General features: G+C 46.1%; 1 protein-coding gene across 1 annotated transcript in view; it reads left to right on the top strand.

Annotated features, from left to right (window-relative positions):
* The window catches only part of kifc3 (kinesin family member C3), a 50,293-nt gene extending 31,544 nt beyond the window's left edge, over positions 1–18,749 (top strand). The window contains exons 5-22 of the mRNA XM_078283824.1: positions 567–634; positions 1,755–1,820; positions 3,515–3,661; positions 4,382–4,663; positions 5,391–5,564; positions 7,234–7,381; positions 7,469–7,599; positions 8,150–8,261; positions 8,795–8,976; positions 9,617–9,721; positions 9,810–9,940; positions 11,541–11,664; positions 12,815–12,944; positions 13,345–13,574; positions 14,448–14,597; positions 14,694–14,820; positions 15,670–15,716; positions 17,425–18,749. Coding sequence (XP_078139950.1) covers positions 567–634; positions 1,755–1,820; positions 3,515–3,661; positions 4,382–4,663; positions 5,391–5,564; positions 7,234–7,381; positions 7,469–7,599; positions 8,150–8,261; positions 8,795–8,976; positions 9,617–9,721; positions 9,810–9,940; positions 11,541–11,664; positions 12,815–12,944; positions 13,345–13,574; positions 14,448–14,597; positions 14,694–14,820; positions 15,670–15,716; positions 17,425–17,433 — 2,363 coding nt within the window. The 3' untranslated portion in view covers positions 17,434–18,749. The remainder of the gene's footprint in view (positions 1–566; positions 635–1,754; positions 1,821–3,514; positions 3,662–4,381; positions 4,664–5,390; positions 5,565–7,233; positions 7,382–7,468; positions 7,600–8,149; positions 8,262–8,794; positions 8,977–9,616; positions 9,722–9,809; positions 9,941–11,540; positions 11,665–12,814; positions 12,945–13,344; positions 13,575–14,447; positions 14,598–14,693; positions 14,821–15,669; positions 15,717–17,424) is intronic.
* The last annotated feature ends 372 nt before the right edge of the window (positions 18,750–19,121 follow it).

Raw genomic sequence — 19,121 nt, 5'->3', positions numbered from 1 at the left:
GGAAAAAATAGTAAATGGTGTGTGTCTGTGTGGGAGCTGCAGTTGTTGAAGGTTATTTTACTGATGTAATTCATTGAGTGATTGCTTGCCAAAAATGTAATCATTCACGTTAGAGCTCCACTACCAGCGTTGCGTTGCGTCGCGTCGCGTCGCCATCAGCGTTGCGCCAGCGTGACGTTCTCCCTGCTCCACAGAGCGCGGTGACTTTTGAATGGATCCACCAGAAAACAATCAATTCAACTTTATTTCAATGAGGGAGAACGCGTGCGTCAGCCATCGAGAATTGAACCTAGGCGATTTTGTAGGTTGGACGCAACGCAATGCGAGCAGTGGAGCATCTTTCAGTGCTGGTGACGGCTGACGGCTGCAGTGCAGCAGAGCCGTAACACAACTCTGTTACTGGACTGTACCCACCTCAGTAATGTATTATAAGTATTTTGTTATTTTCAGTCCACCTTGACATTGAGGTTCAACCAGGCTGGAAATGAGGATTTCACTCGCTGTGTCTGTCCATATGGCTGACATTCATGATGCACAGTCTAAAATGTGTGTGTGTGTGTGTGTAGGTGAGCAGCCATCTGAGTGTCTCAGCCGTCCAGAGGGAGAGCAGCTCATTACTCAGCTGCGCACACAGGTACGATCTGCTAGAAACGCATCACATCTGCATCACATCTGCATCACACCTGCATCACACCTGCATCACAGCTGCATCACATCTGCATCACACCTGTATCACACCTGCATCACAGCTGCATCACATCTGCATCACACCTGCATCACAGCTGCATCACATCTGCACCGTCACACTCACTAACTGAGATGAAGCGAGGTCAGGAGCCTCATGTGTGAACGCTGCATCCCAAATTTTCCGGCCATAATGATGATGATGATGATGATGATGATGTGCACACTTCAGAATTTCATCACTTCTCACCATTTGCCAGATTTTAACATTTTCTTTCATGTAATATCTTCTCATGATCCACCTCATCCACAGTAATCCACTTCAGGCGGCCTCGCTGCTGCTGTTTGGCTTTAATACGATTTTCTCTGCTGAGTTGAATGAGAAATTAAATGTGTGTTCAGCTCGTTCATGTGAGCACAGGTTCACCAAGACTGTCTGTTTGGTGTTGGTGTATACAGCAGCTTATAAATCGGGGAATAGTTTGTGTGTGTGTGTGCATGTTTCAGATTTTAGGTTAGATTTTAGATTTTAGGTTTCAGGTATTTCTGGTTGAAGCAGGATGTTGGGGCGAGACAGGTGGGTGGGTGGGGGGGGGTTTGAACCAGAACAGAAACATGGAAAGAGAAAGGCAGTGAAGCCCGTTGCATGCTGGGTTCATACAATCCACTCTAAAATGCTTTGGTTGTAATCTTGAGCTTCACAAATTCCAGATTCTTCAGAATGAATAAGTTCAGCCACCAGGACTCAACCCTGGTGTCTGGAAAAGGAAACGGGGTTTTGGCTGCCGTACCATGTTGGCAATATGAAAGTTGTTAAGTTGCAGGTTTTATATGATGGGAGGGGCAGGGGAGGGTGGCATTATTCAAATATCTGTGATGGTTTTATTGGTTGGAATTTGTATTGGTTGCAAGTAACCACTAAAAATACACCGCTTTCCAGGATGTAAAAGCAATGGGATTTTTATATGCATTCATTGTTCAACAGGTGTGTGTTATGATGGAGAATAAGCTAGCAAGGTGAAAAAGTCATTTAAATTTTTCATTTCATTGAGACTAATTGCTGTTGTCAGGTGGAGGAGCTGGAGGAGAAGCTGTTGGACCAGACCCAGGAGGTGGAGAGACTGCGCTCTGAGCTGGTGTGTGTGTGTGTGTGTGTGTGGAGGGAGGGGGGTGCAGAGAGAGAGAGAGAGAGGGAACACTAGCCCAAAGAGAGGCAGCTAGCCCGCATTCCTGGGTGAGCCTGGGAAAGCAGCCTGAAGAGACTGCCTCAACCAGCTCGACTCTGAAGATAACAAACACACACACACACACACACACACACACACACACCCCTCCTTACAGGTGTAACATCACACCGTGTCACACTCTCTCTGAAACAACTGGAGGTGTGTGAACAGGATGTAGAACAAGAGCAGGACAGTATCCACAGTATTCTTTGGGAAAGAGAGGAACAAGATGGAATCAGAGGAGGGGGGGTGGCTCGGTCCCGGTCCGTCTGTCACACACAATATCTCCGACTCCACTTATCAGATTTTGATAAAACCTTGGGGAAAGATGCTTGTCATTAGTGCACATGGTAGTAGGGTTCGACCGATATATCGGTTTGCCGATATATCAGCCCGATATCAGCCTTTTTGTGAATATCAGATATCGGCGTATCCATGTCTTTCCCCTCCGATATGACAGAGATTATTATCTAGCTCCCTAATATGAAAGAGGTTAATCTATTACTCATCAGCTCTTATCATTAGCGCGACCGCGTAGCTCCACCACATTTGACTAATAAAGTTATTTTGACTCAAGGGCAGGCTGGGTAAAGACACGTTTAGACGCACAACAAAATATAAAGAGCGGCTGGTTTCACCAGTCTCTAAACCATGCATTAGGTGGAGTGCTAACTATATGAGCCAATTAACACAGAGACAAAGCTTTTTGTTGACAGGACATTTTATTTTGCATTTGCAGTATTATTTTCGTTGCACATTTTATTTATTTAATTATTTTAGTAAGGTTTATTTATTCTTTTCAAAAATTTTAGATTAGGACATACAGTATATACTTTGTCTGCGTATGTTTGTCAGAAATATGACTTAAGACTGTTTACAATACCAGTGAAGGTAAAAGAAGAGAGAAAGAATCTTTTGTTGACCGTATCTCTCAGGGCACTTTTATCATTTTGTTTATTCAAACATTTAATTAAAAAGGGATTTACCTTAGTAATTGTTTTCTTGTTTATATTTTTGCATAGTCATTTTCAAATTTAAAGATATTCAATATCGGCTATCGGCCTTAAAAAACCCATATCGGTCGAACCCTACATTGTAGTATGTTGTTATGATGTTGTTGGCACAGTGAATACTGCATATGTGTGCATAAATGTACACAATAAGTACACTCATGCACAAATATGTGGTATATATGTGTCATATACATTTATACACATAATGTGCATACATACAGACTTGTTATTGGATAAAAAGTGGTTAGGAATCGACTCTCAGGGAATTTGATAATTTTATTTGATACTTTATTTTTAGAGTTGCTGTGAGTTTTTCTGAAGTTGAGTGTTCTGTTAATAAGTTCAACCAATGGATTATGGATAGTTGTGTTTGGTCCTTTTTAAAAAAAAGTAGTAATCATTTTAGCAATAGTTAATGACATCAATATAAAAGATTTCAGCTGTTTAGGTGACTGAATTGAACAGTGAGATGGAAGATGGAAGGGCTTAGGGGGGTGCTGCTTCGCTCCGATCCCAGACCTGTCTCATGCCTTAGTGTGTGTGTGTGTGTGTGTGTGTGTGTGTGTGTGTGTGTGTGTGTGTGTCCTGCAGGGGGCGACAGACCTGGAGAAGCACCTGGAGCTGCTGGTGGTTGAGAATGAGCGGCTGAAGCAGGAGCTGAAGTCATGCAAGACCTCACTGCTTCACAGCCAGGACTCTGCAGCCTCCTCCAGCTGCACTGACTGCCCCCACAGCCAGGTGAGTGTGTGTGTGTGTGTGTGTGTGTGTGTGTGTGTGTGTGTGTGTGTGTGTGCACACCACCGCACCCAGTTAAAGGTCGACGAAAAGTCCGACTGAAGCCAGTTGAAGCGTGCTCTGACTGTCAACAACCATTAATGCACTTGACTGCGTATTGACATAAAAACCAATATATTAGGCATGTGACATTTGAAAGGATCATACTGGTGTTTCTGTAAGTCCAGGTTCCTCTCTGTCTGCTCACACTCTGCACAGCTGGAGATGTCAGCGCTCATTTTCCTGCCTTCAGAAGAAGACATTTGCTGTTATTCATTCAACTCATTCATTCATTCAAAACCCGTTAGCAAAGTCAAACAGACAGGCTTGGTAATGTTAGTTATGCGTTAGTGACAATGAAAAGACCGGAACCTTTTGTTGAAGAAACCACGTTTTGTTTGGTAGAATTTGAAAAAAAATATTGAAGTAAAATTTATGAAATGCGATGTTCCTGTGTGTAAAAAAAAAAAAAAAAAAAGTAGTATCTTGTCTTAACAATAGTTTATTTTTATTTAAATTTATTGTTTCTTATTGTATATTTACCTAAAGGAATTCTTAGAGCAGGGTCAGTGTGCATGTAGACTTTCAGGATTACACTCTAATTCATTAAGTCCAGGAAGTGTGTGTGTGTGTGTGTGAATGTAGTTTGTGTACTTTACACCCTAAATCTAGTGTAATGTGAAGGATGCGGAGGCCCTGCGGGGGGAGGTGTCCCGCTGGGAGAGCCAGGCCCAGCAGAGGGAGCGGCGGCTGGCTGAGCTGGAACGGGAGCTGCTGGAGAAGGCCGGCAGGGCGGAGAGCCTCCGCCGGCAGCTGGAGGAGTCGACCCGCCGGCTCGCCGACAGCCAGAGGCAGCTGGACGAGTCCCGGCGGCAGCAGGGCGAGGCGGAGCACGAGCTCGGCCTCCGACTCCGGGAGTGTGAGGAGGAACTGGCCCGCCAGGCGGCCGCGCCCTCGCCGGTCAAGGTGAGGAGTCACTCTGGAGGTCACACTGACGGGCAGAAGACAAAGTTAAATACAAGTTTGGTTGGTAAAGTGATTGAGGGGCGGTTCAGTGACCAATTGGTTAGCAGGGCTGGGCAATATGGACAAAATTGATATCACAATAATCTTAAATTATTTTGATTTTGATATATAAAGATATCTGCTAACATGTTATGCAAAATCGCTGGATCTTCATTGCCTTGAACTTTTAAACTGTAATTTTCAACAAATTTGTTTCAGATATCATTTTGTGAGAGATTTTAATTCACATTTTCTTGTGTATCGTCATAACTGGATATCATTGTTTCTTACTGATATGATTCTGAAAGGTGAAATATGATAATATAGACTTATTGCCCAGCCCCAGTTATCACTGTCCCCGGGTTTGATGTTCTCCTCATGTTCACCTGGTTTCCTCCGGTTTCCTCTAAAGACATGCAAGACAGGTGGATTGGAGACTCTAAATTGCCCTTAGGTATGAATGGGAGTGTCTGTCCATGTGTGTTAGCTGGCAACATGTCCAGGGTGCATGCTGGGATAGGGTCTGTCCCCCGTGACCCTGCGTCGGAATAAGTGGATAAAGACGATGTATAAATGAATGACAGTAAATGAAAGACAACATTCTCGTATCCTCAGTATTCTCATTACATGCATGACAGTAACCCAAGTTGTTCGTGTCCTCTCTTGCTCACCTCTCCGCCTCCCTCAGTATGTCACTCAGACGGTGCAGGTGGAGTCTCCTGACAGTCAGAAGGCGCTGGCTGAGATGCAAACCAAGAACGCCACCCTGCAGGAGCAGCTGGCGGTGCAGCGGCAGCTGCTGAGGGAGCTGGAGACGCAGCTGCACGAGTCCCAGAGGAGCTGCGCCCAGCTGCGCACGCAGGTACGCCGACCGTCCCGTCCGCCGCAGGCGCTGGATCCTTCCTTCTCCTCTTTAGTCCCATTGAGTCTCCTGTCAGTCTCCTGTCGGTCTGTCGGTCTGTTGCTGCAGATGTTCCCACTGCTGCCGACGGTCGAGTCCAACCTGACGCAGGCGGTCAGATCTGTAAAGCCCCTCACCAAAAGTTAAAGCATAACTGCGGCCATTTTCAACCTGGACCCTTTTTTCCGTCTTTTTCCATCATACCAATCCATTCTAACCAATATGACATCAGTTGCTTCACTATAGATCTACTTAGGTCCTGCTTGCCAGGGTGCGGCTCTCCTCTCCTCTCCTCTCCAGTCCTAACAGGCCAATGGACTCTCCAAAAATGAACTCCAGAAACACCTTCAGCCTGTATGTTTCAACACATCGACGCTCTCTCAGTAGTGAGACATGTATACATTTAATTTTCAGTTTGTCCGTGATCTGACAACTTTCATTCATCATTTATGTTGAACTAGTATCAAAACTGTTTGAGAAAGGCATAACTTGAGATCATTTATTTAAATCTTCCTACTGATCTGTCTGATGACAGGCTTTGTGTGCTTTTGGGGTTGATTTTTGGAGAGTCCACTGGCCCGTCAGGACTGGACTGAAGCAAGACAGAAGTAGATCTATAGTGAAGCAAATGATGAGATTTTGCTCAGAATTGATCGGTATGATGGAAAAAGATAGGGAAAAAGGGTCCAGGTTGAGTTATACCCCCCACCCCCACCCCCTCCACCCCCACGGCCCTGCAGTTAACCCCTCTCTCTCTGCATGCGTTTGGTTGCAGCTGCTTGCGGACCGCGGCCGGCTCTGTGGCCTGCTCTCCAAGGCTGTCGGCAGGGGCAGCGGCGAGGTCATTCACAGGTTGTCCAAGGTTGGCCCCTCCCCCTCCCCCTCCCACCTCCCCCCCCCTCTCTGTGGTATCTCGGGTTCAGCCTCGGCTGTTTGAGCTCACAGGTTCCAAAGTCGCCTCATACTGAACTATAACCAGGGAAGAAGCTTAGTGGAAATCTGTGGTGATTCGGTCTGATGTGACTGCAAACCTTTGGAACCTGTCAGAGTCTGTAAGATCTCCCAGTATGTGATGAACCGTCCCAGTAACTCCCAAAGCGTTCTGTCCCAGTGCTTCCTGTTTCCTTCCTGAACATCACTTCCTGTGTCTCAGGCCCCGCCTCCCAAACCTTGCACCTGGTACCGGCTTGTCCTGTGTGTTAGTGTTATGGGATGTAGAGTCTTATTACAAGTAGTAGCTGATTATTAGCTGATTTAGTATGGTGTGGCTGCTGGTTTTGTTAGCCTAGCTAATATCCTAGTGCTATTGTTAGCCTAGTTCCCTCTTAGATCTTCTGTTTAATATTCCCATCCAGTTATGTTGTGTCTTTAGCTCCCAGCAGAGCCAGCTGGGATGTTAGACCTGCAGATGATGGACTCTCCACTCTGAAAGGCTTTTGCTGGTAGACCTGGTTGTTTTCAGTGGAGGTGTGTTGTTTTTAGCTTCTAGCTCCGTACTCTTAGTTCCCATCCTTCTGTGGGTCCAGTCTGCGGTCCGCTGTCCCGGCAGCTTGCAGCCTGGATACTGTCCAGACCTCAGCGCTCTCCTGACGCTGTCGGTCCTCTCTAAGCGTCTCGTCCCGCTGTGCAGATCCTGGTGTATGAAGGGGAGATGGAGCGGGCGCAGGGCCAGCTGGAGGCCGAGATGCAGAACCTGGAGGAGGAAAAGAACCGCGTGATCGAAGAGGCCTTCATCAGAGCCGAGAGCGAGATGAAAGCCGTGCACGAGAACCTGGCAGGTCTGAAGCCGTTCTAAATTCCCATGCTTACCTTATGACCGTGTTTATTAGAATGCGTATCCAGCGACATGCCGTGTGCCTCCGCAGGCGTTCGTATGAACCTGCTGACCCTGCAGCCGGCCCTGCGCACGCTGACCTGCGACTACAACTGTCTGAAGAGACAGGTGCAGGACTTTCCTTTCATGCTGGACAAAGCCATCGCAGAGGCGAAGCAGGAGGTGAGACGCATGTTGGGGTGATGACTGGCTGTGTGAGCAAGTATTTTGTCCTGTAGAACTAACTAAAATAAAAATACACGTGAGAATTTTTGGCAGTTTTTACTGAACGCTAATTGAAAAATGAAGGATTTTTGATGTTTATATTACACCGCACTTGTTGGAAACGTACATAAAATGCCTGTTCTGAACTTCAGTCATGACACCTTTACCACCTCTACTAAAAATAGTAAAACTAGAACTGAAACTTAATAAAAGCTAATACCAAGACTAAGCATTTGTTTAAAAAAGAAATAAACTAAAACTGCCAAACCCAAAATGAAATAGAAATAATAAAAATTGAAAGGCATTTAAAAATTATGAAAAATTTTAAACTATAATAATCCTGCTGCTGAGAGTGGACAGACAAACATGTTGATAACAAAATGAACATGAACAAAAGTACATCCAGAACCGGCGTGGGGGAAATGAACGCCGTCTCGGTTGCCGCCGCCGCCGCCGCCGTCATCATGGCAACGGCGGTGTGTGTTTAACCTCAGTGTCTGTCTGACAGATCTGCCAGGTGATCAGCGAAGTGAGCAGCGCCAACCAGGAGCTGCTGAGGAAATACAAGAGGGAGATGAACCTGAGGAAGAAATGCCACAACGAGCTGGTTCGCCTCAAAGGTGAGAAAACATCTGTCTGCATGTAGAGTATACGAGCCTTTGTTGTGGTTAATGCAGTGCTGCCAGGGTTACTGAGCAGTGTCCGAAATTAAGGTATTTATCTGGCAAGAATATTTTTTACCAGCCAAAATAATTAATATGCATTTGTCATAGAAATATGTCACCCTACCTGTAGAATTAGGCACTGTGTGTTCATTTACAATTTGCTAACTGACTTATACAATGGATAAAGTTTGTAATTCATCAATAAGTGCAACAGAATTCAAATAAAGCAATCAAAGCATTTTGAAGTGTAATTTCTGGCCCTGCTGGTAAGGTATACAAGTATTTTCTGGATATTTGATAGCTATAATTGTACAGAAAAAAATAAGTGGAAAAACTAAAAAGATATAGAGTGTTTCATTGATTAATGAAGTAAGAATGATAACAGAGCAGAAGAAGAGGGTAATGCAGAGAGGAAATGAAAGACGATGGCCTGATCTGGTCAAAGTTGTGATGATAATCGTAGTTCCTGTCCTCCTGATGTTTCCCAGGTAACATCAGGGTTTTCTGCCGAGTGCGGCCGGTCAGTCAGGAGGAGCAGGACTCCGCCGAGGCCAAGAACATGCTGAGCTTCGACTCCGAGGACGACTCCGTCCTCTACCTCTCCAACAAGGGCAAGATAATGACCTTTGAACTGGACAAAGTCTTCCCACCTCAGGCCACACAGGAAGAGGTGAGTGACGCTTCTCACCTGCAGGGACGGAGACCGCAGCGTCGTCACGGCGACGTTCCCATGGCAAATCTCGCGAGAATAAGTGAGAAGTTGTGCACAAACAAGAGGACAAAAATTGCCAAACCCCGTCTCTTCCTCTCTGGACACGCCTCCCCCCCCCCCACGCCAAAAAGACGACACAAGTGAAACACAAAGAAAATAAAATGAGTAATGCCAAAAAGTGTTCCAAAGAAAAACAAATACAACAAAAGCACCCAAAGTGACACATTTCTTGCAACATCTAATTAACGATTTCAAGTATATTTGTTTTATTTACAGTACTTGTTACTTCACTTTCATTTGCAATATATATATTTTTTTGATTATTTTTTTAAGATTATTTTTTTGGCATTTCTGCTCTATTAAAATTGGATTTCTGCCTGCAATATTACTCACAAAGAATTCCTTAGTTCTCACTACTTCTCATGAGTTTTGTCATGGAAATGCCTCCATACTAACAAGTGGACCAGCCATCTCAACCCTCTCTCTCTCTCTCTCTCTCTCTCTCTCTCTCTCTCTCTCTCTCTCTCTCTCTCTCTCTCTCTCTCTCTCTCTCTCTCTCTCTCTCTCTCTCTCTCTCTCTGTGTGATTGGACCAACAGGTGTTTCAGGAAGTCCAGTCTTTGGTGACTTCCTGTATCGACGGCTTCAATGTGTGCATCTTTGCGTACGGACAGACGGGCTCAGGGAAGACGTACACCATGGAGGTAAACTGAGCTTCATACTGCTGCTGCCACGATACACTTTGCTTCGGGTATATTGCTCAAGACACATTTTTAACCTCCCCCCCTCCAGGGCGTGGCCGAGGACCCCGGCATCAACCAGCGCGCGCTCCGCCTGCTCTTCTCTGAGGTGACGGAGAAAGCTCCTGACTGGGACTACAAGATCACAGTCAGCATGGTGGAGATTTACAACGAGACCTTGAGGTGAGGACAGACACGCCGCTCGCCGCTTCTCTGTTTACATCAGCAGACGGATGTGACCTGCGAAGGTCTGGCTGATAAATCTGATTAACCTTTATTCAACCAGGCAGGTAAACATGTCATCCCCCCTTGGGCCTGTCGGTAACAAGATGCACTTTAATTATAGCGCCTCCATCAGGCCAATCAGTGAAGGTTTTTAACCATCAGAACACAGAGCCAAATTTTGTCAAAATCAAACCAGTTTTGTCTGACAAATTTTTTTTTTTCCTTTAATTGTAGCGCCCCCATTAGGCCACTAAATATCATTTCTAAGGATAGCTGGGTTTGTGTAGCAAGTTTTGTGTCAATTGGATTTAGTAAAGGAATAAAACATTTTCCCTCTAATTATAGCGCCTCCATTGGGCCAATCAGTGTCATTTTTTAAACACTGGAACCCAGTGTGGCAGCAACACAAAACACAACAAAAACAGTTAATACTAAAAAAGATAAAGCATGAGCTGGACGGACACATGAGGACTTGAGACGGCAAACAGCAGGAGAAATAACAGCAACAACAAGGACAGACTAAAGCAGCTAGAACACACAGCAGCACCGAGAGAGAAGTCAGTGTCGTCATTCAGCTGAGAAACAGCTGCATGTCTGTCTGTGAAGTCTGACAGAGAGAGATGACATCATCCAGTTTCATTTTTGGGGGTTTTAATTTTGTGGCTCGTTCCAGTCAGTGGAGCAGAGGACTGGACTGAGGAGGTTTTAATGTTCAGCAGTCCAGTCTAATCCGCCTCTGACACAGTTTGCATGTTTCTGTGTGTGTGAATAAGCAATTTCAGTTCATATAATAGCAGTTATGTAAAAGTGGATCATATTAAATGTTCAGTCATCTGTTCAGTACAAAGTATACTTGCCCTCCCTCCATCCACCCATCTGTTGTATAACTGAACATCTGCCTCAGCTTTAGTTCCACACATGATGGCAGGACATGACGCGCCATGAAAATGTGTTTGTTTGTTTTTTTTTTGTTTTTTTTGGCAGGAATGTCAAGAACTGTGAGCGATCTCTTTGGTCGCCTCTTCACTCAGATTATCTGCTCAGATAACAAAATAAATAAAGCTATCACATGCAGATCACCAACCTTACAACTTTAAAACAGTTCAGTTCAGTACAACTTTATTTATCCCACATGGGGGCAATTAAAAGGTATAAGCAGTCATTAAAACCAAAATGTATAAGAAACAGATCACATACCAAAAAGAGACGAGACAGAACAGGTTTCCAGATTAATTTGTGCAGAGTGCATGCAGAGGATATCTGAAATTAAAATAGTTTACAATTATCCAGTGTTGGAAACCTCACACATCTTATTTAAAATGTTTATGGCTTCTGGTAAAAATGTATTTTTCAATTTGTCTTGCACTGGGGAAGCAGAAATGAGTGACTTGTCTAATATTGCCACCGGCTCAGAGTAAAACTGTCTGGATTACCTCAAAGAAGTCTCAGTGATTTTGGAAACCAGCAGCCTCTAGTCCACCTGTTGAACATTGTACCTATGTGTGTGTGTGTGTGTGTGTTTGTGTGTGTGTGTGTGCATGTGTTTGTTGTCCATCAGAAACCTGCTGGGCGACAGTCCCAGTGAGAAGCTGGACATCAAGATGAACCCTGACGGCAGCGGGCAGCTGTACGTCCCCGGACTGACCGAGTTCACCGTCCAGAGCCCCGAGGACATCAACAGGGTGAGTTCACCTGTGGAAACTAGCAGCGGTCCTGGTTCCTCTCTGGTTCTGCACACAGTCAGCGAAGTTCAGATATCAGCGCTCGTTCTCCTCCTTCATTCCTTCTTGTCTGGTATGAAGAACAAACTTCCACAGAGCGAGAGAATCCATCACAGGAAACATGAAGCCAGACTTTCTGTTTTCTCCTCATTTCTGAGTGTTTTCATCTCCGCTCTGCTGCCTGTCAGTCAGCTGACACCACAGGAAGAAATGAGTCTCCTCCAGGAAATAATCCTCAAAACACTTTACTGCCACATCCACGGCTTTTTATTTTGGCCGTCTCTGTTAGTCGGGACAGCGGTTCAGTTCAAGCTCGGTTTAACACTGTAAAGTTTGTATTTTAAAAATGAGAGTTGTAATCCCAAGCCAGGCACCTGTTACTAAAACCATCAGATGTGCGAGTGCCTCGACACAGCTTAAAAATGAGAAATTAGTAAATATTTAAAAAATCTAATTACATACAGCACGCATTGCAAACTAATTGGGGGAAATGTAAAGTAGACATAGAGAGAAGTAAATGGGCTTTAACTCTAAATGACACTGGTGTTCTCTTTTTTTTAAGGCTGGGGACACGTCAGAAGACCGATTTTGAAAAAGCAAAGCATCACACACATTTTGTCTTTGATTCAGCAGGATGAGCCTTATAACTGTGTCTGTTTGTCGGGTCAAGGGTCAAGAAATCAATTTAACTTAAAAATGAAGTGATGGGAATGATTTCTTGACAGAAAGTTGGAGGATTGTTCGGCGTTGGCGGAGGTTTGCGACCTGGGGCTTTGTTGCGCTTTACCAAGGGTTTATATGTATAATACTGTTCTGTTTTAGTGTTGCTAAATGTGAAATAAATGCAATCCATCAAATACATTAAACAGAATGAGTAAAACGGTAAATAATTAGAAATGATTCCCAGTGGACATGAAGCAGCGTAATAAAGTACAGTCAGAAAAGAATGTGCCCAAGCAGGGATTTGCCTCTATCCCTCAGATTAGGCCTGTGTGTTTACCAATGAGAGTCATTGTTCCCAAGTCTGTTTATGCCTCTATATGCATGCGGCTGTGTTTGTGTTTGATGAATTCGGCGGTGTGGTCAGCTGTTTGTCCGGTCTGCCCGTCAGGTGTTTGACCTGGGTCACATGAACCGAGCGACAGCCTGCACCAACCTGAACGAACACAGCTCCCGCTCCCACGCTCTGCTGATCATCACCGTGGCCGGCTTCAACTCTGCTACTGGACACCGCACACAAGGTACACACACACACACACACACACACTTAAAGACATTAAAGGAAAACTCCCCCCTGAAACACTGTTAAAAAAACAGCTATTGGTGAGGTTTCTTGCACTCCTGGGTCCATTTAGTCGTTTGTCTACACGTAAATCCCACAGCTGAAAGCAACAAGTTCACGCCCCTCCTCAGGGGGTTGTTGAAAGGCATGCTGGGAAATGTAGGAAATCACCAACTGCAGTAGAAGTAGACGAGGCAGTTAGAGGGAAAGTGGGTTCACCAAAAAAGTAAATTAGAACACTTCATGACAAAATAACTCCTGAATGTGTTTAACATCACAGACTGATGAGATCTAACAGTGGAAGAGGATCAGAGGAGGATTTTTTCTGTAACGTGTGTGTGTGTGTGTGTGTGTTGCAGGAAAGCTGAACCTGGTGGACCTGGCCGGCTCCGAGCGGATCGCCAAGTCCGGCGCGGAGGGCAGCCGCCTGAGAGAAGCTCAGTGCATCAACAAATCTCTGTCGGCTCTGGGCGACGTCATCCACGCTCTGAGGAGCAAACACTCCCACGTCCCGTTCAGGAACTCCCGCCTCACCTACCTGCTGCAGGACTCGCTGAGCGGAGACAGCAAGACGCTGATGATGGTGCAGGTGAGGGGAGGCAGGAGGACTTCAGTGTGCTTTCAATCCTACAATCATCCCAGTCCAGTTTTTTTTGTCCTACAATAAAAACACAATGACAACATACGGGGCGTCCTGGTGGCTCAGTGGTCCAAGACACATACCATGTAAACGCAATCTGGCCCAGGACGTTTTGTTTCATCCCCCTCTCTTTTGATCTGTCCAATAAAGGCAAAAGTGCCCCTAAAAATGATCTGTTAAACAATGACAACATGCAGTACAAATACAAAAAGGTCAATCCCACTACAATTAAATAGGATAAATGGTGGCAGATACAATTGATGTGCAAGGAGAGAGCAAAGAGATAAGAGACAATAAAAATTAATGATAGACCGTTACCAGGAATGTGGAAAATGTGGAGTGCAGCTCTAATTTTCCTTCAGGCTGTTTTCTGTCCAGATTGCTGTAACTCCGGTCTGTGAAGTTGTAAAGCTCCGGGTGATCCGCCATGTTTGTTGTTTACAAGAGTCACTGCACAAGTCCCGCATCTCCATTGGATGGTAGAGGGAAAAAAACAATGGTGTCGTAGGATGCCTCTCCTCTCTGAGTTTTTTCCAAAAACGGGAGGCACCCAGCAACGCAAAAGCAGCACGCAAAAAAACTTCACTCACACTGAAAACAACTAGAAAAAAGCCCATCCTGTGTGATCAGCCTCCACAGAAAGTTCAGTGTGTTCAGTGTCTTGTTCCGCTGCCTCACCTGGGATCAGTGTGTTGGAGGCTGGGTGGGATGTTTAGATGTTCCTCTGAAGTCAATGTCCTGATACTTTGCCTTTGAGACGTTTGAGTCATTTCCCTTCCCTGGAAGCAGAAGAGTGTCTGACCTCCTCCTCTCCCTGTGCAGGTGTCTCCGCTGGCCAGCAACATGAGCGAGTCGGTTTGCTCGCTCAAGTTCGCCCAGCGCGTCCGCACCATCGAGCTGGGCTCCTCCTCCTCCTACAGGAGGCACGAGAACTCCTCCACCTCCTCCTCCCCCACCCACGACAGTGTGGAGGTAACACCGCTCACACCTGGGCAGCGTGACTTACACACAGATACTAAACACAAATGCCGAAAGGGGATGTTGACTGTTGACCTTTGGCCTTTCCAGCTGGACTCCCCCCCGGTGACTCCGGTGCCGCTCCCCATCTCTCGTGCCAACAGTGCCGGCTCCACCCTCTCCTCCACCTCCAGGACGCCCAACACCCGCAGGAGGTCCCAGTCCCAGCTCTCCACAGGTAACACACACACACACACACACACACGTAGCCTATGTAACAGTATACTGAGATCTTGCCACCACATGCTGCGGCTCTCAGTATTGCGTAATAAACACAAATGCACTGACCAGCTTAAAGGAAAACTCCACCCTAAAACACTAACACTGTTAAAAATCAGCTATTGCCGATGTATCTTTCTTCTTGGTGGATAACTGGCCAATCGTAGACGAGGTGACGTCACCTCCAGATATTTCCAGCAGCTACAATGGAGTTTGATATGAGAAAATGATTCAGGATGTAAAACATCAGCGGTAAACGTCAGGTTTTGGTGTCAGTCCCTCAGAATCAAAGAGCGAGGGCTTCTTTCTAGAGCCGCCATTTTGCAGCAAGAGACGTTCAACAATCATACAGGGAGAAATCCATCGTAGAAGAGGAGAGAGACCAATTTCTCCACCACAGGAGCAGGAGAGAGACCAGAATGCACTGCAGCAGAGAGACAGGTCAGGCTCTGAGAAAGGGGCGTGGCTGCGATCGTCAATGTTCCCAAACTAGCTGTATTCATACACCCAGCTTTGATTGAAAGCAACAACTTCACGCCCCTTCTCTGGGGGTTGTTGAAAGGCATTCTGGGAAATGTAGGAAATCACTAACTGCAGTAGAAGTAGCCGAGGCAGATTTGAGGGAAAGTGGATTCACTAAAAAAAGTAAATGACAACACTTCATCAGTAAATAACTCCTGAATGTGTTGAACATCGCAGACTGATGAGATCTAACTGGGTGGATTTCTCCTTTAAAGCAGGATTGGTCGGTGTGACTCTAACCGCTCTTCTGTGTCCTGATTCTGTGGTCTGATTGGTTGATTTGCAGACAGACAGGTAGACAGAGCCGGCCCATTGGTGGGGGACGGTGGGCAGGTAGGTGGGGTTTATGCTGATTGGTCGGTAGCTTGGCATGGAAGCGCTCCGCATGGCATGGTGCCCAGTGGCCACACCCACCTGTCTAACACTCCCACCTCTAACCAGACAGACCCACCAGCTTCTGTGTGTCCGCCTGCACAGCCATGCACATGACACCGTGTGGACTGGGCTGTTTGTGGCCGAATGCTGGTGTGTGGTCCTGACCTCACCTGACCTGACCTGACCTCACCTGACCTGGCTCACCTCACCTGACCTCACCTGACCTGACCTCACCTGACCTGGCTCACCTGACCTGACCTCACCTGACCTGACCGGGCTAAACTATTAAAGTCACAATGAAATGAAAAATCACTTCTTCACCGTGCTGGATAAATCTCCATATCACAACGTTACACCTGTTTGACAATAAATGCCAAGATTTTTGTTTTCTTGTATTTTTCAAAATCCCATTACTTTTACTTGCTGGAAAACAGCATTTTTTGTATTTTAGTGGTTGCTTCATGGCATACATAAATATTCCAATCTCGGATTATTTTGAACATTTTTGAACAGTTCTTTTATATTTTTTGGTACAGCGGTGTTCACCCCCGAAAACCCTGTTTCCTTTTCCTGAGACACCATGGTTGTCTCGGTGGCTAATTGTATTTATTTGGAATAATCAGGAATCTGTGAAGCCTCAAAATTACACACACAGCATTTTTCAACACTTTTCAACACTTTTCAACACACTTTTGAACACCTCCCCGTGTTACGTCCCGCCCCCAACATCCTGTTCCAACCAGAAACACATCGAATTACAGCTTCAGGATGCCAGGGAAAGGTTGTTTCCTTGTGACTTTAAAGAGTGTGTGTGTGTGTGTGTGTGTGTGTGTGTGTGTGTGTGTGAGAGAGAAAGGGAGAGAGTGAGAGAGTGGGAGAGAGAGTGGATGTGAGAGGGAGAGAGAGAGAGTGGATGTGGGAGAGAGTGGATGTGAGAGAGAGGGAGAGAGTGGGAGAGAGAGAGAGTGGATGTGAGAGAGAGAGGGAGAGAGTGGATGTGGGAGAGAGTGGATGTGAGAGAGAGAGGGAGAGAGTGGATGTGGGAGAGAGTGGATGAGAGAGAGAGAGAGAGAGGAGAGAGAGAGGATGTGAGAGAGAGACGGAGAGAGTGGATGAGAGAGAAGATGTGTGTGTGAGAGAGAGAGGGAGAGAGTGGATGTGAGAGAGAGGATGTGTGAGTGTGAGAGAGAGAGGATGTGTGTGTGTGTGTGAGAGAGAGGGAGAGAGTGGATATGTGAGAGAGGATGTGTGAGAGTGGATGAGAGAGAGAGAGAGAATGTGTGTGAGAGAGTGGATGTGTGAGAGAGAGAGGGAGAGAGTGGATGTGAGAGAGAGAGAGAGAGAGAGAGAGAGAGAGAGAGAGAGAGAGAGAGAGAGAGAGAGAGAGAGAGAGAGAGAGAGAGAGAGAGAGAGAGAGAGAGAGAGAGAGAGAGAGAGAGAGAGAGAGAGAGAGAGAGAGAGAGAGAGAGAGAGAGAGAGAGAGAGAGAGAGAGAGAGAGAGAGAGAGAGAGAGAGAGAGAGAACCTTCTCCCTCATCTGCTGCTGCTCTGTGGCCCGGCCGGGCGCTGTGGTAACGCACCCAGACTTCTGATACAGTGAGAACCGGTTGACTGTCCCGCCTCTGACACTCTGCCCCCCCTCTCCTCCCCACCCCCCCTCTCTGCAGGACGACTGAAGCTGACCGCCTGAGGCCCGCAGCGCAGCGAGCGACGGAGCCATGAGCCGCTGGAGCGTGTGAAAGCCGGGGGTGTCAGCCAGCACCCCGACCCGTCCTCTCCACCTTCACCCTCCTCAGCTGCTGACTGGAGCAGGACGACGTGTGTGTGTGTGTGTGTGTGAGAGCAAGGAGTGATGGGAGCTTTACATACAGGACAGAACAAACTCTAGATAATCTCGTGTCTGTCGTCTCGATGGCTGAACCGTCCTCCTCCTCTTCTTCACTTTAAAGCTGAAGACGGACAGCAGAAGGAACTTTAAATGGACTGAGACTCTAGTAAACGACCACTGAAGCTCTCCTCACTGCCCAAAATGCCCCCCCCCCCTCCCGGACTGTGACCCTCATGGTCATTGGATAAACTCTCCACCCGCCCATGTGACCCAACACCACTAGTACAGTACTAACTTCTCTTTCTAAAAATCCCCCCAGAACAGTATATACTTTCCGATCACAGTATTTTTTTTTTCTTGTTAAAGTTGCACTTTAAACTTTTAGATTGTTTTCTAACATGCAATTCGAGATACGGTTGATTTATAATATGCATAATACGGTATATATTTATGTTTGACATGCTTTAATCCTCATTTTGTTTTGGTTTTGCTTTTGTTTTCTCACGGAGGCTGTCTTGGTTTTCCTCGCAGCCTTCCTTTATCCAATCAGGGTACTCCACCGATACCAAGCTGGGCGTTTTCTGTCCAATAGGGACACGAGCAATATGAGCGAAGAGTGCAGAGGAAAGCTACTCCGACGTACGTGTTTGTGTTTTAGATTAGCGTTCTCAAAAGGCAACGTGGAGTGCCGCCCGGGAAGCATTTCTGTTCCCGTCGATGTCGTTTCCTCATGCCGAGCGAACGAAGCCGCCGCCGGACAGGAAACGCCTCCCGCGGCTCGTCACGTGACCCTCGCTCCTCCACGCGCTCCCGCCGTCTTCACGTCACGACCGCAGGTGACCTTTTGACCTCAGACAGAACAAACACATGTAGCCGTTAACCTGGTGCTGAGCTGTGAAGTGACACAGGAGGGACGAACCGTCTCGTGTTGTAAATAGGAATGCTTAGGAATACGATGGACGGCCGGACTCGACCGTCTGGGATATTTTGAACCTCATGTTCTGATCAGTGTGAGGAACGGTAACGTGTCTGCTTGCTTGTCTTTGTTGTCGTAGATTTCTACAGTCTTGTTTTTGTATACCCTTTTTAATAAACACTCAAAACCAAACGGATACAGATTGTTCCATGTTAACCTGGTAGAACCTAGGAGAAATAAAATCTGGACTGGGCATCATTTTAATTTTGTCTCCCCATCTCAGTGTCTCAATGCTTTGCAGTGTTTGTAGCTTCTTCTGCTCCACTACTGGCTGTTGGTTTCATTGAAGAAATGTGGCAGCTAAAAAAAATTAATGTAATTTGAAGCTAGTAAATAATTGTGTTGTAAATATTGCAGCAAAATAGACCTTGATTGAGAGTTATAGTGGAATCAAAGGTTTTTCCATCAACAAATACTGTACAACCTGTCAAGAATCTGTATGGCAATACCAGTAATGATACTCAGAAATCCAGGATTGGGGCATTTCGATTGAGCCTCGTTACTGCCATCTGCTGGTGGAAAGAGGAATCTCATTAATCACAGTCCCCAACGTGAAGAGT

The sequence above is a fragment of the Centroberyx gerrardi genome, chromosome 1 (genome assembly GCF_048128805.1).
Source record: "Centroberyx gerrardi isolate f3 chromosome 1, fCenGer3.hap1.cur.20231027, whole genome shotgun sequence".
Lineage (NCBI taxonomy): Eukaryota > Metazoa > Chordata > Actinopteri > Beryciformes > Berycidae > Centroberyx > Centroberyx gerrardi.
Note: the sequence above shows the minus strand (reverse complement) of the source record. Positions and strands in the feature narration are given on the sequence as shown.